Source organism: Macrobrachium nipponense, chromosome 13 (assembly GCF_015104395.2).
Source record: "Macrobrachium nipponense isolate FS-2020 chromosome 13, ASM1510439v2, whole genome shotgun sequence".
Lineage (NCBI taxonomy): Eukaryota > Metazoa > Arthropoda > Malacostraca > Decapoda > Palaemonidae > Macrobrachium > Macrobrachium nipponense.
This window is the reverse complement of record NC_087206.1, coordinates 60,687,611-60,711,672: the sequence shown is the minus strand read 5'-3', so window position 1 is coordinate 60,711,672 and position 24,062 is coordinate 60,687,611. Positions and strand designations below refer to the sequence as shown.

At 38.4% G+C, this 24,062-nt stretch overlaps 1 protein-coding gene across 1 annotated transcript in view; it reads left to right on the top strand.

Annotated features, from left to right (window-relative positions):
- The window catches only part of LOC135225347 (uncharacterized), a 65,580-nt gene that overhangs the window by 559 nt on the left and 40,959 nt on the right, over positions 1–24,062 (top strand). Inside the window, exons 2-8 of the mRNA XM_064264680.1 lie at positions 3,414–4,230; positions 4,900–5,090; positions 6,483–6,730; positions 6,905–6,960; positions 7,414–7,641; positions 17,735–17,923; positions 18,080–18,537. Coding sequence (XP_064120750.1) covers positions 3,414–4,230; positions 4,900–5,090; positions 6,483–6,730; positions 6,905–6,960; positions 7,414–7,641; positions 17,735–17,923; positions 18,080–18,537 — 2,187 coding nt within the window. The remainder of the gene's footprint in view (positions 1–3,413; positions 4,231–4,899; positions 5,091–6,482; positions 6,731–6,904; positions 6,961–7,413; positions 7,642–17,734; positions 17,924–18,079; positions 18,538–24,062) is intronic.

Sequence of the window (24,062 nt, the reverse complement as noted above, 5' to 3'; positions counted from 1 at the left end):
GGGATTGGGGCTGACAATCTCTTCCTCAACGCACTTACTTAAAACTGAAAAGGTAACATTGTAATACAACTTGTTCACAGGACATGAGCGCTAATGCAATTGGCCATTAGATAAGCATATACGATGCTTTATATGACAACTAGGGGGAAAGCATGCTTGAAAAGCTGATGCGAAACATTCGTGGTACTGACTACCCAGTGAGAGATTATACCGAGTGTCTGAAACTCTGAGCATTGCGGATTTCGGTTCAAATCCACCAGATACCTGAAACTTATGCCTTCATACAATTATCAGTTATTTTAAGACACACACACACACACACACACACACACACACACACACACACACACACATATATATATATATATATATATATATATATATATATATATATATATATATGTGTGTGTGTGTGTGTGTGTGTGTGTGTATGTGTAAGTGTATTGAATGCATTTTTAGTCCAGTCTAACTACAGTCTGTTTTCCGACTGACAGAACTGTAGCCCAGCTGCCCACGGTCTAGGTCTGCCGAGTTGTTTACCAAAATAAGAGCGCCCTGCGCATGACCTCACGCGAAAGAATGAGTGTTGCCATATTTCCCATGTTAGTTGCCAGTTTCTTTTTATGTTTCTTATTTTTTTCACAAATAAGGGTTGTTAAACATCAAATTCCTTAAAAACACAATAAAATTTATTCAATAGAAACATTTCATGAATTATGTAAAGAAAACAAAAAAAAAACTCTTTAATTGTCTCATTTTTTATTATTTTATTGCACGATTTACTTGTTTTTTTTTTATCTCGGTTTTCTTGTTTATTTATCTCATACTGAAAGACAAAAATTTCAGCAAACAGTTATATTACTTCACTGGGAAGATCGAACACCAGTGGCTGTCATTTCACAGGCAAGCATTCTTATACGTGAATGGATTTGGATACATCTCTCGTAAGGCTTAGTTGTAAAAAAGTTTCAGAAGTCATATGGAATTGACTCTTGTTAATTTTATTGATTCAGAACCTTTAGTCCCTTTGAGTGTCAGTCATCTTTTGACCTAAATGAGGATACGGCACTGGATTTTTTTTTTTAACAATGTAGCCACCTACGTATATATATATCGCAAAGATTCTTCTTCAATTACATCAGATATTGACTTCGAATTATTTTGATGAACTGGCCATATCCTCCGGAATGTTGTCTGTATTGTTATTCTCAAATTATAGATCCAAGTCTATATTTTATGTTGCTGTTTATGCAAATTTCTAACGCAAGTTTACGCTCGTTATAGGATTTGGCTTTGCTTGATGCATTTCATCGGCACAAACTCAGCTGATAAGCAATCGTTATTTTCATTCTTTTTATTTACGTTTGTTTTATCGCTGATTAGTGCAACGGTCTTACCGAGAAGCAGCTTTCTAATTCTATATTTATAGTTAACAGCACCCGGGTGATCATGCGGTCCACTCATCTCTCTGCAACACCCAAAATTTTTTTATAGTGGGTCCTGATTCAATTATCATGTTAATATATATGTTTTAATCAACATCTCATATAGACCCACTCATAAGGGATACGTCACTTATTATAGAGATAAATTCCACAGCAACCTTCCAGATACTGCTTCCCAGCAGGCCCCTCTCACATAAATATTCAGTAGACTTAGCATATTTTAAACGCTGAAGTTCAGCTTTTTCAAGTTTATACGAATTCCACTAATCTTGTGAGCTAGATAGACCACATTCCGTGCGTATCTTACTTAACATTTCCCTCATACAAGAATCAGAAATCAGTATTCAATCCTCAAAACAAAACCCGTCATTTATATATATACGTATATATCATTTATACATTTAATTTTATGGACAGATATATACATTAAACCACAAATAGTCATTTAAAAATAACCTCCATCCAAATGAATTATAATATATACATGCATCTGCCCGGCCAGGATTTGAACCTGTGCCTTTTGTAATAGTTACAGAGGTAGACAGTCGACTTGCTCAAGAGAGGTGAATAAATCGACTATCAACATCTGCCTGATTCATAAACCCAATCCGGTTCCTTCCAAAAACATTTTGGCAACATACGAATATTGCCTCTCTGACACCTCTCAGTTTCCAACGAAAAGAGAGGCTGATCTGCATTGGCCGCATTGCAGTGTGCCGCTAATAATTATTTGTTTTTCCTATTGTCCATTTCAAGAAAATATAAAATTTTTAGATTGCACAAACCAGAATTACGCACACATACACACACATTTGTGTGTGTAAGTACTTTATGTGCGTGCGTGTAATATTCTTTAGACATTCTATAAATATGTTATTTTAAACCTAACGACCTCCAGGAATAATAGTGACTTTAGTGATAAACCTTGAAGTGACATCCCACAATGACTTGCAGTTTTTAGGTTTATCAGTTATTATCGTAAGATAGCAGCAATAAACTGAAAAAAATAAACATTAAGCAATTAAGAAGGTTCATTATTCATTTTCTGCTCTATCTCTGTTGAACTAGTCTTATTACCTAATGGGTCCTTAATATTTTGTCTACCATGAATTCCTTAAAGCATTCAGACCTTTGATCCGTGCTTTTCTGATCTGGTGCTAAACTGAAGAATGGTTATAAGCAGCCATAATTCATTATAAGTCTGTTGCAAAAGTTATAGCAAAATAGTAAAAAAAACTCGATGACACTATTTTGCTGTTGATCGTCAACATAATCCTATTCTCTCTCTCTCTCTCTCTCTCTCTCTCTCTCTCTCTCTCTCTCAGCAACCAGATACAGTTTTAGTTAATGCATACCTTTGCATGATGAGGTATAGTACTATTCATTTAATTTTTCTCATACCTGCATCTGCCTTCACGTACATGACATGTTCATTTAGTTTGCAAAATCTTCCTAAAATTGAATTAAGCAAATATATTAATTAATAGTAGGTGGTATACTAAGAGCTTTATAATTTTAGTTTTTGAGCGAGCATAGGCCTTGGGAAAGGATATTCATACACTTAAGTGGCCCAGGGCTGAGATGGTCCGAGAGAAGAGATGTGAAATCAGGTACATTGAGAGAGTGAGATAGGTAAAGCTTTGAATACGTTAACAGTGGCAGCTGGGAAAAAGAGGTTTTGATATCAAGGACTGAAACAGTCACATGTACAAGGGACGACATGAATAAGGGCGTGCTCGCAAAAAGTGATAGATCAGCAAGTATCAATTACGCGAACATCGCAACAGGAGTTTGTTCGTCAGAACATTTTTTAGGGAATGGTCCATGATGTCGGGAAATGTGTCCTTTGGAATTATAATTCACCATAAAAAATGACACACAATGAACGGAAATATGATGGGAATGAAAGGATATACTCACATGTAAAAATGTGCTTCATTATTAATGGTGCTTTTTAACCCTTTTCAGTGGCAGCTACTGAGGAGAAGACCACTGGACCTCAAAGCCTGATTACCGAGGAATATGTTAGGGAAGCTCTTAAAGCAGACAAGGGAGGCGATGCTTCCTTAAAATCTTGGAAGGTTGTCGACTTTACCAAACCTGGAGATAATTATGTCGGTATGGTTACAAGTGTGGCAGTTAAATACTCGATGTATAGTAAAGAAGAATTTGAGGTTAGCTATATTGTCAAACTCACTGCCCAGAAGAATATAGACGGCTTTTCAGATTTAACAAAGATCTTTTTTTCTAAAGAAGGGAAGTTTTATCAAGAAGTTTTACCAGCATTAAATAAAGCAATAACTTTGGCAGGCCAAGAACAACTTCACCTCCCTAGGTGTCTTTATGTTTCCCTGGAAGATGGGAAAGAGCACATATATTTTGAAGATCTAAGGACAAAGGGCTTTAAAATGTTTGATAGGAAGAAAGGCATGGACCAAGATCATGTTGCCCTTGTCATGGCAGAACTTGCCAGATTGCACAGCGCATCTTACCTCTGGATGAGGAATTTTCAGGAAGAGGCGACTGTCGCAAAAAAATACGAATTTCTTGTAAAAGACTGGCTAACCTTCACTCCCAGTGCCAAAAAGGTATTTTTACCAGTATTCGAAAATGATATCGATACTGGAGTAAAGATGCTGGAAAAAATTGGTGGATATGAAACTGCCATTGACTGGCTGAGGTCCTTGAAACCTGAAGTAGCAGATATTATTTCTGTTCAAATCCAAAGTACAAGATTCAACAGCATATGCCATGGAGACTGTTGGAACAACAACATCTTATTTAGGTAAGTCGGACCGTGTTTAAAATAGTGTAATACAGCTCCCAAACAACTGACCAGGTCAGGTAAGTTGTCTTCTTTCTGTACCTTGAAATGTGTCCGGAGAGGGGGGGGGGGGGGGGGGGATTATAATAATTTCTAGTGCTCACATGTATTGTACTTTCTATAATTTGAAACAAAGGGTAGGACCTCTTAATGCCTTATCTATCCAAGGTCAGAAGGAAAAAAGAAGAAAAATATGGAAGAAAGGAAAAAAGAAAGTGGCGTTTAATCCCAGGGAAAGGGACAGAAACACCTTTAAGGGAGGGAAGGTTGTAAAAGTCACAGTAAACGGCGGAAGGAGGAAGAGAATTCCAAATCTTGGCATTAGAGGGAAAGAAAGTAATTACCCAAAAGTGACTGATTTCTACAAAATAAATGTTGGGGGTGGTGGCATGTAGGTGTTAAGAGTCTCTCTTGGACGAGGTGGGATTTCTCCTTAAACTGCTAATCGAGTGAAAGACTATAGTTATATTTTCTGAGGTTCTGTGTTATGTCTGCCAGTTATCATTTCCATAAGTAACAAATGTAATGCTTTCCCTAAATGTATGTGTTCTGCATTAAAACTTGTTTGGTGTTTTTCCCAAACAAATGCAGAAATAAACGTTTAGTAAAACTAGTTTTGACTCTTTTCAGATACAACGACGAAGGTCGCCCCATAGATGTTATGTTACTTGATCTTCAGCTGTGTCGCAAGGCGTCCTTGGCATCTGACCTGAATTATTTTTTGTATACCAGTGTGACGGGAGACATCCGAAGACCAAATATTGATGACTTCATGTCCGTTTTACATTACCTCCATCGTATCCCAAAAGTCTCAAAAATAAGTAATGGGGGCTAAATTTTGCCCAATGTTGTTTTACTTCCAAAGAGGAACTCTTGCAGGAATTCCGAGACAAAAATAAAGCCGGTCTGATGTTTGGTTTGATGATCTTACCAGCTGTGTTAATGGAACCCGAAAAAATTCCAAATTTCGCTGACAAAGACTTAGGAACCGTCATGAGAGAAGCTAGAGAGCATACTTTGAATAATCTGAACACGAATTCTTTGTTCAGACCTCGTTTTCTGTCAATGTTTGATGAGTTTCTGGAAACTGGACTGATATCCTGACCTGTGATGGATTATTCACACTGTTTCTAAGGTCAGCTAACTTGGCATTTAAATATTTTGTGAATAGAATAATGTGATTTTTAAATTCTGTCTTGTATTTCATTTGAAAGGTCTTATCAAGACTTATCTATAATCCCAGGTGACCTAGAGTTAAAAGTAAAAGCTCACTACAGTCAACTCGAATTATTATTTGTTTATTATTTTCTTAGAGTATTTAAGACTCCGTCATAAGCATTTTTATACTGATCTATTTCTGAAGTAATTGACATTTAAGATTTTTTTGTGCAAAGTGTAAGTTTTTCTTGATTTTATGATTTAGGCTTTGATCTTGAAAACTAATGAATTAACCATCTAAATGTTTTGTGACTGGCTCTGAGGGTCCTTCTCCTTAATTTACAGTCTTTTTTCATTTGTTATAATTATGTCCTGCAGAAGTTGCAGTAGTAGGCATACTAATCTATCTAAAGAATAAAATGACGACAAAGAAAGAACGTGAGTGAATATGTGTTATTAAAACCTAAGAACAGAATTCATTAAAACCAACCTTTCATGGACAAAAATTAAATGAACCAAAATGCTGTTTCTTTTTGAGCTTCAAGTGTCTTTCAGCCATGTTGAAACAACGATCAAGATATGATGATAAAAACCTGACCTGAAAATCACTTGTACAAGGCAACTTGATCCCCATCTCTAAACACAGGAATCTTTATGGACAATACTTGGCTTCCTGTTAGTATCTGGTAATGTAACTTACGGAGAATTGTAGCATGACAAGATTAGTGCGTCAGCATGCCTAATTTAGCTCTACAACTTGCTACTCGGGTTTTGTTATCTGTTAAGGGCGGCAGCCACGCATTTTGCTTTTTAAATCTGTCTAAAATTGATGAACTTTCGCTTCATGTTACCTCAAAGGCATAAACGTTTTGCTGATGGAAGCAAGAATCCTGGAATTCTGTGGGATTGGGGGCTATGGGTAATTTTTTTTTGCCAAGTCTTTGTTCTGGCCAGTTGATAAGGATTTGTTGCCTTGCTATCTCTTTGGAGGGTAAACTGATATAGCAGTGACTTCAGAGAAGAAGCGACAGTTGTTAGTAAATCTGATTTGGTAGAAGAGAATTGTGACAAAATGACCGTGAAAGATCATCTTCCATCTGAAAAAAGACCGGAGAAAAGTAAAATTATAACTATGACCTTCAAGAATGGAGAGGAATACAAGGGAAAAGTGACTGAAGTGAACAAACCTAACTCAAAGCGCAAATTCGTGTGCTTCATAAAACTAGAGGGAGGTAAAACTATTGAAGTTGACTTCGAAAATGAAATAAGGGACTGGAAATATCTGATTAATGAAAAAGAAGAAGTAAGAGAGACTAAGGAAAATGTCGAACTAGATAACATTGGTACTTACTGGATGAAAATGTCAAATGAGTGCTTAGTAGAGGAAATAACCACATATGTAGTAGAAGTTCCAAAGAGTCGTCATCATGAGCCTGAAGTTATAAACGCTAAAAAAAAAGAACTTGAAAATTTTTAGCATTATGAAGCACTTGAAGAAGTAAAAGATACAGGACAGGAGAAAATTGGTTCAAGGTGGGTCATAACTGAAAAAGAGAGACAAGATGGGCAGAAGACCAAATAAAAGCAAGGTTAGTTGCTAGAGGATTCCAGGAAACGGAGACCAAAATCAGATTCCCCAACCGCCTTGAGAGAGTCTTTCAAGACTTTCATCGCAGTATCGGCTAATGAAGGATTTGAACTGGAGAGCGTCGACATTTCAGCAGCTTTCTTACAGGCCGAAAAGCTGGAGCGTGATGTGTTTGTTGAACCCAAAGATGTAAAAAAGAAAGGAACCATTTGGAAACTGAAAAAGCCAATCTATGGGCTTGAAGACGCAGGTAGGAAATTTTGCCTTAAAGTAGACAAGATTTTTAAACCAAGAGGAATGAAACCACTGCATGGAGGTAACGCTTTCTACTACCTCCATGACGGCGGATCATTACTTGGTATGATTTTGTGTCATGTTGATGATTTTTTCGATTTCAGGAAAGAGAGAATTGTGGATATGATCAAGGATCTTTTAATGAAAAATTTTACGATTTCCAAGGTGGAGTCGTCCGAATTCAGATTTACAGGGATTGATATAGTTAAAACAAGAGAAGGAATAGAAGTAAGCATGGAGGATTATGCCCAATCTATTGAGGAAATCAAAGAAATAAGGAAAATTGGAAATGACGAACCTCTAACAAAAACCGAATATAAAGTTTTCAGGAGGTATGCAGGAAAAATCCAGTGGTTGGCGGAAAATGTCCAACCCGACTTGGCTATTGTTGGATTGAACATGTCTCTTGAAAATAAATTAAAATGCTACGGTCGGTGATCTAAAGAGAGTAAACAAAATAGTTAAGAAAATTAAATCAAGAGAAAGCAAAATAAAGTTCGGCAAAATAGGGAAGAAAGAAGACCTGAAATTTACGGCCTCGGCGATGCGAGTTACAGATGTGACTCAAAGTCAATTGGGGTAACTTGATTTTAACGGGAAGCAAGAAAACTGATATAGTAGCTCCTATATATTGGAGAACAAAAGCCATCAAACAAGTTTGCCTTCTGCCAAAGACGCCGAAACGAGGAACTTAACTAAATTAGTAGATTGACTGTGTTTATTTAGCTAAAAAAGTATTGAACAACTTATGTTTGGAGAAAAAAGGAGGAAAAATCCCAGTAAAACTGTTCACGGACAGCAGACCAACGCTGGAAAGTATATCCTCATCAAAACAGGTAGAAAGAAAATGGTTAAGAAACGCAATGGCAAACTTGAAGGAGAAACTAATTCATAAAGAAGTAGAATCATATAGTTGGCTGAATACTAAAGACATGATAGCAGACATATTAACAAAGGAAAATAAAGAGAGTGATGACATGGTGGATGTCTTAGTTATGGGGAAGACTTGGAATGGCTTTAAATGAAGACAATCTTGTTCATTTTAAAAACAACGATGGAGTTCATGGCTTGAAAAATGTTAAATTTTAAAGAGAATGGAAACAGGTTTTAAATATATGTGTAATTTATTTTGCAATTCTTAGATATTTATGCAATGGAATGTTGTATGCGAGGTAGACTATTATAGTTCTTTTATTATGAAATGCTATTGTTTGTATGCATATTACAATGTACGTTTAGTTTTAGCTTGATAACGATTTTATATTTGATGCTATATTTTATCCATTTTATTATAATCAGCAACTTCTGTATAGATCTGTTTGTTTAACGAAGTAAAACAAAAAAGGACGGCGGGGGAATAACAAATAACAATCCTTATTGCTTGTTCCCTCGTAGCCTTAGTGTCTTGAGATAACAATCCTTATTGCTTGTTCCCTAGTAACCTTGGTGTCTTTGAGACTCGAGCTTTGGTATTGCTCCCGTGTATGTTTTAATTAATAAAGTTCCTGTCTGAAGAACTGACGTCTCCTTCACCTCCCTGGGTACTACAGTATCAAGACCTGAAAATAGAAATAAGAAGGATATGGGATATGCCAGTGGAAATTTAACCTGAAGTAGCTCCAGGACTCATGCAGAAGAGTGTGATCCTAGAAACTTCGCAGATAGTAAGAAAAGTGGACTCCCAAGGAGGCAGGATGCAATCCGGAACCCCACACTGTAAATACCACCCAGTCGAATTGGAGGACTGTGACAAAAAAAAAAAAAAAAAAATAACAACAACAACAAGAAGGAAGAAGAAAAAGACGTAATCCAATTATCTTTTGACCACACCTCAACCCTCTACAAAATTTAATTAACAGTCAGCCATAACATTTTGTAGATATCCTTTTAGCAGACAGGAAGACAGCGAATATTCGAACTGAACCTAATAGTTCTGTTCCTTAAGAAATGATTTCTTTAGCATCGCTAAAAAAAATGGGGATGGTTATTTAGTTGTTAGCTTTGACCGTATCAAATCCTACGTGACAGTCCCTCAAATTTCGATAAAAGTTTGTCTATATTGCAATCATTCCCCTATAACTTAAAAAAAAAACCACACACACACACAGTTACACACAGAAAAAAGGTGCTTGTGAAAAACAATTAAATTTTACGTCCCTCATAGTATGACCAATAAGTGCCTAGTCTATAACAATGCAACTGAAATTTATATATATTATATATATATATATATATATATATATATATATATACATACATATATATATATATATATATATATATATATATATATATATATATATATATATATATATATATATATGTATATATATATATATATATATATATATATATATATTATATATATATATATATATATATATATATAATATATACATATACATACATATATATATATATATATCTATATATATATGTATATATATATACATATATATATATATATATATATATATATATAATATATATATATATATATATATATATATATATATATTTCTGAACTGCTCATTCACTCCTGAAAAATGTGATTTAACACTGAAAACAATTGGCCTTGAATGGAGGAACGAGAGATCACAACAAAGAAAAGAGAAAAAACTATGGCAGAAGGCCGATATTACTGAGGTAGGAGGAATTTACATAAAAGCTGGACTCTAGTTTTAAATGCACTATATTTACATTAATTTACATAGGTCCAGGTACTAATAAGGTGGTTGATTGTCAATCCATCAGAAACATGTGGCTTGGGGCAACCAGACACGGCGTTCAGAATTTTGCCCAAACGGGTTATTGAAAATGCAAAGCATACTCTTGTTAAAATCAGGCCTGGGCCTGTTGTTTCTGTTCCAATGGCCGTTGTTCTTGTTATTAGAATGATTGGGTAGTCCATTCGGAAGAGGCACTGCTCCGTGGTGTGACCTGGTTTATTGCAACACCCACACACAGGATTCCGTGGAGGAACATTGGGGCACTGGGTAGGCCGAGAGGTGGCAGCAGGGGTAAGAGGGAGAGCAGGGCATACATTTTCTTCTCTAAAGAACTCTGCAATGGATGGTAGGTGTCATAGGCATCTGCTTATTTACGGCACTCCAAAATAGTCTTAGGGGCCTTGTCCACCAAGTGGATGGCAAGATCAGGGGGAGCGTAGGACAGGAAGTCCTCTAGCTGAAAGAGTTTTAAGACCTCCTCAATAGATGTTGCGTTGGAGTCCTTTGTCCACCTATGGAGTGCCAGTGTCTTCTTGGCTGCCCACTCTGTCCAGGTTTGGTTAGCCTCCTTGGGCATAGTCCTCCATTTCTGCCTCCACCGGTCTGGGGTTAACTCGTAAGCCCCAAAGATTGCCTCTCAGACAAGGGCGAGGTCTTGTCGCTCATTCAAGGGAAGGGCCTCGAATGCAGTCCGCCCTTTGCCAGCGAGATGCTTGCCAATGGGGAGGGCCACTTCCTGAGGGGTTGGACTGAAGTTCTCGAACACCTGCTCGACATGATCGAGCCAGGTGTCGGGTTCGTTATCATCCCAAGTCCTAATGAGGGGGCCCACGCTGTGGAGGTGAGAGTGTGAAGTGTGAAGAAGGTGGCGCAGGAGGCGTGGCACTCAGGGGTGCCAGAGTGGCACTCTGGACTGCCATAGCCAGTTGATGGGCTCTTTCTGCAACTTCTCTTCTCTCCAGTGCTTCTCTTTCTTTCTCCTTTTCGTCTGCTTGGAATGCTCTTTCAGCTGCTTCTCTTTTCTCTTGTGCTTCTCTTTCAGCTGCTTCTCTTCTCTCTTGTGCCTCTCTCTCCTTCTCCCTTTCGGCTGCCTGGTAGGCTCTCTCTGCAGCTTCCTTCATTTTATCATTCACTCAATTGATCAGTTTTGTGCCCTCCAGCCCCATGACTCTTCTGGCTTTGGTGAAGGCCCTGCTCTCCTCCAGTGCTGTGTTACTGGCCATCACCTAAGCAGTAAAACACTAGTAGTCTAGCCTGAGAATAATAGGATGGAAGGCAGTTGCAAAACTGCTAATGTCGCCAGGGGTATGCGGAATACTCAATGCAGATACTTGGCAAGATGACCGTAAAATCCCTGCAAATACAGTTACTACTGGCACGTAGCACGGTGGAAAACTCACATCGTAAAATCTCTGTAATTTACAGTTCGGCGGAAACTTGACGCCGATAATGGATTTGGCAATAAATTTCGTAGACGTGGAACCTCAATGTGAGTACGGGTTTGTAAATAAAAAAGAGAGAATCTGGTCATGAACTTCACAGAAACTCAACATGAAAAAGTCGTGAAGTATCAAATGAACCTCGTAAATGCGGGAACTCAATGCGAATATGGCTTTGTAAATAAAAAGAAAGAATCTGGTCACAAATTTCAAGGAAACTCAACGTGAAAAACGTGGCGCATGAAGTTGATAGTATGAAATGTATATGGGGGCTCCCTTTTTTTTATATCGTCTTGAGGACGAGGACGAGAAAGTGTTAAGAATTATTTTTCCTTTTTCTACCAACACAAATCCCTGGTCTATCTTACCCTGTCAACCTAGCTATGCTCAGAATTCATATTTTAACCGCTAGCTCATATACGTTAAAGGGAAGAGGAAGAAACAGAATAAAGATCTCTCACCCTGCATAACCGCCTCCGCACAAACCACTAACATGTACCCTTTTCCACCCTAGCTCTCACAAACCTTAAGACCCTCCAATTCCCATTTAAAACCCGGAGAATTAGGTCTGCACAAGAGTTGGCTAGACAGAAGGGATGAATAACAAGAATTTCAAGGCCGCGGTAGAGAAAGTTAGGCTAAGGGTAACATATGCCCTTGTTTGTAAAGCAAAAGTATTTGCCCTTATTATTACTCTCTGCACAGAAAAAAAACGTATACCTTTGATTTTCCTTATCCTAACGTTAAGAATTTTACGCTAACACTGTGTTTTCTTTTTTTTCCTTTTTTTTCTTATTGACTCAATCTATTCTTTTGTTAATAAACACGGCAATGGATAGAGTTCAATTAGACATGTGGCCAGGGATTTAAATTCTATCCAGCAAGAGACCGCGCGAGAGAGAGAGAGAGAAATCGAGTGCTCGGACAATGACCAGCGTGTTGATTCACAAATAAAAAAACGAAATATCTTTAATACGCGAGATTCGCGATTAACTTGCAATTCACGAAATATGGCACTAATTTTCGTATTGAATTTTACTCTCTAAATACCTCTATCCTTTATGCAATGGCACATAAAAGAAGCTAAGGTTAAAATTTCTTTCTCTCTAGTCTACCGGCATACACGTGGTCTATTTCCTATAGCTATAATGGCAGTCAGATTTTATGCCCATAACTAGAATACCTAGTTCTACACTAATAACTAGAAAATAATATTTACCTTTTTCTGTTGTGGAGAATTGGGAAACCTTGCTTTCACTTGCTTATAAAAATATTAAAGGAATTCAGATTCGTTTCTTTCTTGATACCAGTTTTAATGACCGCTACACGACTGGAATTTAGCACAATTCTAGCATTAGGTCGCCATTTTGTTCTGAACTGCCTGTTCACTCCTGGAAAATGTAATTTAACACTGAAAAAAATTGGCCTTGAATGGAGGAACTAGAGATCACAACAAAGAAAAGAGAAAAAACTATGGTAGAAGGCTGATGTTACTGAGGAAGGAGGAATTTACATAAAAGCTGGACTCTAGTTTTAAATGCACTATTTACATTAATTTATATAGGTCCAGGAACTAATAAGGTGGTTGATTGTCGATCCACCGGAAACACGTGGCTAGGGGGAACCAGACACGGCATTCACAATTTTGCGTAAACGGGTTATTGAGAATGCAAGGCTTACTCCAAAGGGTTCCCAAGTTCTCTCACAATCAGGCATGATATTTGTCTGTAAAGAGATGGTATCCTAGCATAAGGCAGAGGCACAAGTGGGCGAGCGTTACACACTACTTTCTTTCAATCCAAGGTTTACAGGCTGCTCAGGCAAAATGAAAATGACTGGCAATATACACAGAGAGAACTATTTCGTTGCTTGAATTAACTAGGGGATGTTTATTAGTATCACAAGGGGAGTAATCACAGCACTGAACCAAGATTGGGGGAATGAGAAGCTAAACAAAGGAGGGGGGAAGTCGCCTTGGAAGAATGGAAATGAAATACAGACAAAAGGTAAAACAATTCCCTGGCTGAACTGGAATTTACTCTCACAGACCTGGAAATCCTGGACTATGGAAGTAAAAAAAATACTTGGGACTTCCCCAGAGGAGGCAGGGGGGAGCAGAAGGGGGTGAAGTGGTGTCATCAGGCAAAGTCTGAGGAGGTTCTGAGCTCTCCTACGTCAAATGTTCATCTGAGGACGAACTGCTGGGTCCCTGCCTTTTTAAGACTTCTCCCTGTAAACGCTTCCCACGCCCTGTGGGGGCTAAATTCCAGACAGCCAATGGGAGCAGAGATAACTTTCTAGAGAATGGAGGCTTTCAGTTCAAAGGGGCAACTTGCATAGAGACAAGCATGAATGAATCTTGTTATAAGAAACCTTAACTTTCCCTTGTTCTGGCTTAAAATCTTGAACAATATATATATATATATATATATATATATATATATATATATATATATATATATGTATATATATATATATATATATTATATATATATGATTATATATATATATATATATATATATATATATATATATATATTATATAATTCTATATATATATGTATAATTATATCTCTATGTATGTAGTATTATATATTATATATATACAATATATATATATATATATAATATATATATCATATATATCATATATATCTATATAGCTATATATAATATATATATATATATATATATATATATATATATATATATAGATATATATATCTATATATATGTATATATATATAATATTGTTACATTTATTGACCGCCTCGTCTTCCCAGCAGTATTTGATTAATTGTATGTATGAATGAGTAGCCATGTTTTCTCCTAAAGCAACTGATTTTGCGAGAGAACACGTGTTAGGAAGGGTGGAAAGGAATTTCTGGTCTGACGGAAGCTTAGGGTAAGATAGGCAAGTCACGAGAGTAGCTAGGCCTCGAGATGGATTTTAGGGACCTCTACAATAAGACCTATTTTCCTTCCCAATATGCTGGCTGTTTACCATTTTCAGGCAGTGCCCGAGGCGGTGTATGGAATCCCCGTGATTCAAAGAGACCCAGCATCTACCTCAGTGACAAGCGACTCCTAAGGCAAGGCGGACGCACCTCTACTCTCCTCCTCTGACGGGACGTCAGCCCTCTGTCCAAACGCTGGTGGGACTATATTCAGAGCACAACACATGTCCAAGCCTCAAGTAATTAAGGTACGTCTAGAAAGTGTAAACTCCAAACCAGCTCCTTTTTCTCCAACACGACTCATGCTAATTTCATTTTCAATTCTCACTTGTATCCCTCTTACATCAAAAGCCCTTTGTCCTCATCGGGCCATGTGCTTCCCCTTGTGACTTGTTAAAGACTAACTCTTCAGTGCATACCTCAGTTAAACACTAGAGTTCCTTTTCCCCAGTGTTAGAGAAACTGAATAATCGAAACTTGTGCAAGAAGTCCTTTTTTTTATCTTGTCTAATCTGGGATCTTTTCCAGATTCCCTGAGTCACGTGTCCAAGTTTTTGCTCCGCAAGTGTTGCATTACCGCAAGATTTTGAAAGCCAGCTTTTACGGGAACCTAATTCTAAGCCAACTATCATCTCCTTTGTGAGAGATATTAGTCCCCGTGTGGACCAGTTGCATTTACTTTCCCAGGCTGTTAAGCAGCCTTTTGTAAATAAATATATGTAAAGTAATTAGCTGAGTTTTCTGGCGACCTTTTTCTCTAGAGTAAATTAATACTATAACTTCTTTGAAGGTAAGTTCAAGTAATTTATTCTGCATTTTTCCCTTACCTCTTTTCGTTTACGTATTTGAGCCCCTTAAGGCCAGGCTTAAAGCGTAACAATGGCAGACCTCACCGAGATTCGAACCTAGCTTGCTTAAAAAGCTTGTAAATCGCGTTATCCCTTGTAAAACGTAAAAAGTAAATTATTTTACAAAGCGTAAATCAAAGCACACTTGCAGCGGAAGACACACACTGACTCATGGTAAGGTATATAATTCATATATGATTTATTGTATAACCAATGTTAGCTTAAGGCACGTTTAAGTATTTCTATTAGAAGTGTTTAAAAGAGTGCTAAGTAGAAATATTATTATTGTAACGGCAAAAGTGCCAGAGCTTAATTTTAGCGGCAACCAAACAATTTGCCCCGCGAATCCTCTGTTACTTTGTATTCTCGCCTGACGAGACACAAGCACGTGTAAGATAGATGCCAGAAAGTACTAGTTCAAATTAGGAAGTGCTTTGCCAGGGTTTATTGCTGTGTTAGAAAGCCTAGCTAGTTAGGAGTGTTCTTCTAATAGTTACGGCAAAAGAAGTGTACAATTCTTTTGTCTGTGATATGTTAGGGGAATTTGTTTTAACTTAGTTTTCATTCCAAGTGTTGGTAACTGCTTAGCCAGCCAACTCTCGTCAGCTGGACGCATGCGCACTCTCAGGCCTGCAAGCCAACCTTCGGTCTCACAAAGCGCAGCCATGTTTGTATCCCTTTAAGAATTATCTCAACGATTTAAGCAAAGTAACGTAAGTCTGGAAGTTTTAACATAAATAATATTAATCTCGGTACTAGTATCTATCATTCTGCCAGAGAAATTAACGTAATTCGCCTTGAATAAGAGATTAGAATTTCATGTGTGTAAATCGCCTTCGCGTTTACAGAAAATCAGCTGTCTTGTAACCGCATTAAGCGCTCACCGCACGTCTCACCTCGTATCGCTCACCCGCTCGCTGAGCGAAAGTTTCATTTTCTTTCGTACTGAACGTAACCTTTTCCTTTACAAATATTTTGCTAACATTTTCATCTTAAAATCCTTACCGTCATTTCACTTGTCACAAGGACCTAGTATCCTTACGTAAAGTTAACGTAAATCTTAAAAGTAGAGTAAATTACCAGAATTGTTAACGTAAAACGCGTCTTTGTTAAATTCATATTAAAACGCAAATCGTTTCAAAGTAACGTAAAAATCGTTCATCGCTAGTGCGTTATCTCATAAACCTTATCCAAAGCAATTCTTTCATTACACGTTAACATAAGTAAATCATTTAACGCAAGTGCGTCATATTAAAACTAAAAGTATTTGTTCAATTACATACAAGGGAGTTCATCATATATCATTTTCACCCTCTCAGAGAAAGAGAGAGAGAGAGAGAGAGAGAGAGAGAGAGAGAGAGAGAGAGAGAGAGAGAGAGAGAAACTATTATTCACGAAGCCAAGAGTACTACGTCAATTATTTATATGCATGCAGAATTAACATTACTTCAGTCTCTTGTGTCTTTCATTTACACCGAGTGTGATACGTACGCGCCTGTGTCCATTGCAGTTTTGCAAGCATTTATTTCATTTATCGAGTACTTCAGCAAAGGACTGAGCATTTTAAAATTACCATTACCTGTCGTTGCCCGAGTGGTCTTTTCATTTTCTTTTATCACAAAAGACTTGCGTATACCGCAAGCACAGATTGCACAGTGTTGCACACAAATTCCTTACTTCCAGACAAGGAAGCCTACCAGTCTAGGACTGGCTACAACCAGTGCACCACAGGTCGTATCATTTTACAGTGCCACTAATTCTTGACACTGTCCATCATCTGGCTGCTGGGGTACTCCCACCTTTTACTTTCTCTCCTCCACCATTACATTCTGCCACGAACAGTGCCATTTCTCTTTAGTATATTTGAGTATACCGCATTTAGTGTCGTCCGACGGGACACACCAGCACGCTACCAGTGCTCCTAAAGGCACGCCCTTAAGTGTGACGTACGCCGCACACTCCATTTGATTGTCTCGCCTGATTAGAAGGTGCCATTCCAGAAGTGCCACCCACTTACGGGACACTTCCCAAATGCCACAGAGCACCCAGTCTTTTAAGACTTTTTCATCCGAGCCTCCACTGCAGCCTTGAGAAATGTCTTCTGCTGCCCAACCACATATATCCATGGAGCCGGAGAGGCTCCAGACACTCATGGCTCTGGGCATGAACGCCGGTTACACTGGGCAGGAACTCACCCAGTGGGTGAAGGGGCGGATGGACGATCTGCTCCTGCAAGAGAAAGCCGCCAGAGAAGAAGAGAGGAAGGAAAAAGAAGCAGAGAGGAAGGCAAGGGAAGAAGAGAGAAAGCATGAGCTAGCCCTCAAGGAGAAGGATCTCAAGATGGAGAAGGCACGACAGGTGAACGCCGAAGCCCTACCCATGCAACCAGCTCCATCCCCACGCCTACGGTATCGCACAGTCTATTGCAAGCATTAACGCTATTATCCCGAAGTGGACTGAGGATGAGCCGAGCATGGCTGGAAGAAGTGGAAGCCCTATTCGAAAACTACCCTACCACTGAGATAGAGAGGGCCGCCCTGCTTGCCAAGCACCTGGATGGCAAGGCTAAGACTGCCCTCCGCTCACTGGATCAGGGTCAGCAAGGGGACCTGGTGGAAGTTCGCCAGGTCATTACGAAGGCGTATGAGATCACCCCGGAGAGGTGGAGGCAGCGTTTCCGAGGTCAGGCCAAGGAAGTTGGTTGGGCCTGGGGAGATTACTCCTACCATAAAATCCAAGCCGGAAAGCGCTGGCTCGAGGCCATGTCGTGCACTGAGTTCCAGGACCTGTTTAACAGGATCATGCTGGAAGACCTCTACCAGTGTGTACCTGGACCACTCGCAGTGCATCTTAACGACAAGCAACCCAAGACACTTGCGGTAGCTTGTCGCCTGGCTGACGACTGGGAGACCTTCAACCCATCTTACAGCACCGCCCACCGACGCATAGTGCCACCCAGTCACCTCTCCGGATCCACACGGCCAAAGGACACCCACCAAGGACACCTATGGATTTGCAACGTTTGCAAGAAAATGGGTCACCTCGCAGCAGAGTGCTGCCTCAAGAGCGCCCCGAACCACAAACCTCCTCAGAACCCTCCTACGCCACCGAATGGTGCCTCAGCCTCCTCTCAAGACCAGTCAGATGCCCTACGGGAGACCCAAGCCCAGCAGAGGGGCTCCTGCAGAGCCTGTTGGCTACAGTGCACTACTCCCCCGGATATCCCTGGTGCCCTAAGCATGTGCCTTCAACCAGGCACGTCCACCTGATCAGTGCCACAACCTCCTCGGCCGTTATGCCCGAGTCCAGGTCTCACCCTGAGAGGGGTGTGGACCACTTCAGTCACAGTGGCACCCCTGGATGGCTCTACCCTACCTGTGACTCTGCCAGTTACGGTAGATACCAGCTCTGATTTGTGTCTCAAAGACCAGGACCAAGTGCCAGCCACTGCCACAGTCGACGAGCACATCAGGTGGGCCATGACTTGGGTCGAAGGGCAGTCCAAGACCGTTCCCACAGTTGTCCTGCAGGTCACCACTCCTTGGTTCACCAAACCTCACCGCCTAGGTGTAGTAAGTACAATACGGTATGGAGTAGGTTTCCTATTGGGACGGGACCTCCTCTGGGGATGTCCCTCCCCCACACCACTCCAGGGCCAAGCTACCTCTCCACATCAAATCACTGCCAGAGAGGATGCTTCACCTGTGCCAGAGCACACTGCAAGCCTTGGTGACCCCACAGATTCACAACCTGTAGTGCCATCTCGGCCTTATTGTCCAGTGCCACAGAAGAAGTTCTCGAACCAGTTCTGCTGAGACTGTGGCCGCAAGGGTCAGATGTCTGCCAACTATGGAGGGTTCGCGAATTACAATATTCCCGCCATCGCAATGGCAGTTACCAATCCTTCTTTACTAGGACCCCCAGCTCAGGGCCCTATAACTGTCGCACCCCTCCAAGGTCATTATCCACTAAGCCACGTCAGAGCCTTTGACGACTCCGCGCTCAAATCTCCTGATACGGGAAGATCAATCCCCCCCGAGGGGCTACTGTCGATAGACGGCAACTGATCACGATTGAAGGCATCAATCGTAGTAAGATAATCCTTCCCACCGTCCAATTGAGAGTCGCATGACCTCACCTTACCAAGGTATGTACACTTGCAGTTGCAAGCTACCTTCCAGGAGGTTACGACCTCCTAGGACAAGACCTGAAGTCTCCCATTACCAAGGGCCCGCTGAGAGGTATTGCACCTCCGGTACCCGTCACAGGTCCAGTCGACCTCAACTCTCTGCCAGTGCCACTTGGCAGCACTGGGCAGTGCCAAGCTCCGTCCAGCCTGGACGTAGAGCCACCACAGAACTTCACCTCTGCGCCTGGCCCTGAGCTAGCGCCGGCGCCTAACCTAATCAAGGATCCTCCTACAGGAGATCCTCCAACAGGCATGGAGCTTACCGCAGCCCATGGCCAATTCCAAGTCCATGATTCTTCTTCGGCCTCACCTCTGTCGCCAGAGGATGAACCTCCGGCAGACCTTACCTTTACACCTCCTCTGGACGACCAGGAAATGCCCGGCCAGGAGTCAGCCTGGAGTTTTCCCCTTATGACAGTTGTCGCAGCAGCTGAAGTGAGGGCCTCCCCTGCAGTAGGTTCCACCTCTACGACGGTTGCTGCAGATACCGAAGTAGGGTGTTCTCCTGCAATCCCCCAGGCTACCACTGCCTCTGCTCCTGACGGCATTTCTGGCCTTACCCCAGAGTCGGTTCCTCAGTCTACTCCTAGGACTGGTATAGCCAGGTCCTGGAGGAATAAGAAGAAGAAGAAGGGACGTCATTAACCCACTTACAAAAGAGCCACATGCTCTCCTTGACACCTGTGCCCGAAGTACAGTGTCACATTCATTTGCAGAGTGATCCTGGCACCTACCCAGAGAAGGTAGCCAGCCTAATCTTTGCCAGTAAAGCTAACCCTCTAACCTCTAGAAATGGTAATACTAACCCTCACTTAAATATAATTACCTCATTACATTTCCATCCTGGTACTCTACTAACCACTCATCATCCTCACGCATCATTACCTCATCTCATGTAATTTAACAATTCAGTCACTAAATCACTGCTGTGCGTACCACACTCTGGAATGATTGCATCTCTAATTAACTGTAATAAGTAGGTTAGGCTAATGATTTAGTACCACGGCATTAGGGTAGTAGCAAGTAGAATTTTCAAGTAACCTTGCATAGGGGTAGAGTAGACTGTCGTCCCAGACGACCCATAGTTCTCACTTAGGCTAGATTACATTAATCCAATAAGTTAGTACACTTAGCATCTCCAACTATAAGTTAGGTAGGCCACTATAGTTGGCTGTATCGCTGCTCAAAAAACTTCAGTTAGAGCAGGAGAACTGGGTAGTCGAGACGATCAACTTATTTAAGCCAAGGCCTTCACGCCCGAAAGGGAGTGAATGCCTTCTTAACAGGGGGAGCTGTTACATTTATTGACCGCCTCGTCTTCCCAGCAGTATTTGATTAATTGTATTTATGAATGAGTAGCCATGTTTTCTCCTAAAGCAACTGATTTTGGGAGAGAACACGTGGTAGGAAGGGTGGAAAGGAATTTCCGGTCTGACGGAAGCTTAGGGTAAGATAGGCAAGTCACGAGAGTAGCTAGGCCTCGAGATGGATTTTAGGGACCTCTACAATAAGACCTATTTTCCTTCCCAATTTGCTGGCTGTTGTTTACCACTTTCAGGCAGTGCCCGAGGCGGTGTATGGAATCCCCGTGATTCAAAGAGACCCAGCATCTACCTCAGTGACAAGCGACTCCTAAGGCAAGGCGGACGCACCTCTACTCTCCTCCTCTGACGGGACGTCAGCCCTCTGTCCAAACGCTGGTGGTACTATCTTCAGAGCACAACACATGTCCAAGCCTCAAGTAATTAAGGTACGTCTAGAAAGTGTAAACTCCAAACCAGCTCCTTTTTCTCCAACACGACTCATGCTAATTTCATTTTCAATTCTCACTTGTATCCCTCTTACATCAAAAGCCCTTTGTCCTCATCGGGCCATGTGCTTCCCCTTGTGACTTGTTAAAGACTAACTCTTCGTTGCATACCTAAGTTAAACACTAGAGTTCCTTTTCCCCATGTTAGAGAAACTGAATAATCGAAACTTGTGCAGAAGTCCTTTTATTTATATTGTCTAATCTCGGGATCTTTTTCCAGATTCCCTGAAGTCCGTTCTTGTCCAAGTTTTTGTTTCTCCGTTAAGTGTTGCATTACCGCAAGATTTTGAAAGCCAGCTTTTACGGGAACCTCATTCTAAGCCAACTATCATCTCCTTGTGAGAGATATTAGTCCCCGTGTGGACCAGTTGCATTTACTTTCCCAGGTTGTTAAGCAGCCTCTTGTAAATATATATATGTAAAGTAATTAGCTGAGTTTTCTGGCGACCTTTTTCTCTAGAGTAAATTAATACTATAACTCCTTTGAAGGTAAGTTTCCAGTAATTTATTCTGCATTTTTCCCTTACCTCTTTTCGTTTACGTATTTGAGCCCCTTAAGGCCAGGCTTAAATGTAACTATATATATATATATATATATATATATATATATATATATATATATATATATATATATATATTATATATATATATAGTATATATATATATATATATATATATATATATATATATATATGATTATAGATATAGTATATATATATATATATTATATAATATATATATATATATATATATATATATATATTATATATGATATATATATATATACTACTAGACAGATATATATCTATCTATATATCTATATATATATATATATATATATATATATATATATATATATATATATATATATATATAATATAGATATATTATGTATATATATATATATATATATATATATATATATATATATATATATATATATATATATATATATATCTATCTATACTATATATATATATATATATATATATATATATATATATATATATATATATATATATATATATATATATATATATATATATAAAGGTTTTTTGCCACGAAGGAAAAAATGAAAAAGCGAGATAGCCAAGTACTTTCGGTCCTGTATATATATATATATATATATATATATATATATATATATATATATATATATATATATATATATATATATATATATATATATTCTCATATCTGAATCACGATGATATGGAACATGGACCAGTTGCATTTACTTTCCCAGGCTGTTAAGCAGCCTCTTATAAATATATATATGTAAAGTAATTAGCTGAGTTTTCTGGCGACCTTTTTCTTTAGAGTAATTAATACTATAATCCTGTTTGCAAGGTAAGTTCCAGTAATTTATTCTGCATTTTTCCTTACCTCTTTTGTGCGTTTACGTATTTGAGCCCCTTAGGCCAGGCTTAAAATGTAACAATATATATATATATTTATATATATATATATATCTATATATATATATATAGTATATATATATATATATATATTATATATATATAGATATATATATATAGATATATATATATATATATATATATATATATATATTATATATAATATATATATATATATATATATATATATATATATATATATATATATATATATATATATATTATATATATAGATTATATACTGATATATATATATATATATATATGTATCTATATATATCTATATATATATATATATATATATATATAATCTATATATATATAGATATATATATATATATCTATATATATATATATATATATATATATATATACTATAATATATATATAGTACTTATATATATATTATATATATATATATCTATATCTATATATATATATAAATATATATCTATCTATATATATAATATATATATATATATATATATATATCTATCTAAAATAAGGTTTTTTTTGCCACGAAGGAAAAAATGAAAAGCGAGATAGCCAAGTACTTTCGGTCCTGTATATATATATACATATCTATATATATATATGCTTAAAAATCACAGTAGATGCACATGACTTCATAAATAAGCGAATACCACGGAAAATGATAGTCAGAAATCCAAGCACTTTCGTCTTTATTCAGACATCGTCAAGGAGCTACTAAAGTACAATTGGAGAGGAAGGCCTCAGGTACAAACAAGATCAGGAATACCAGATGGTTAATTATCAAAAGGGTAAAAATTAAAAGGGATAATCCAGGATTATCGGATATCACAACGGTCACAAACTTAAACAGATTCTGACCCTAACCGAAATTACAAAGTATCTTTACAGTCCAAAACATGTAAAAACATGAATATATTAATTTTGTTGCTTTATATTTATCTACAACTTTTTTCCTTATGAAAGCATCAAGTTTAAATAAACCAAAAAGACTTTAAATTTAGAACATTTCTATTATTTGATTTGATAAAACAAGATTAAATGATATTCCTTTTAAACTGTGTCATTACATGGGACTAAGGCTCTTGCTTGACTCCAGTTAATAGGATGGTCTAAATCTCTCATATTATTTGGACATATGAGAGATTTAGACCATCCTATTAACTGGAGTCAAGCAAGAGCCTTAGTCCCGTGTAATGACACAGTTAAAAGGAATATCATTTAATCTTGTTTTATCAAATCAAATAATAGAAATGTTCTCTAAATTTAAGTCTTGGTTTATTTAAACTTGATGCTTTCACAAGGAAAAAAGTTGTAGATAAATTAAGTAAGCAACAAAATTAATATATTCAGTTTTTACATGTTTTTGGAC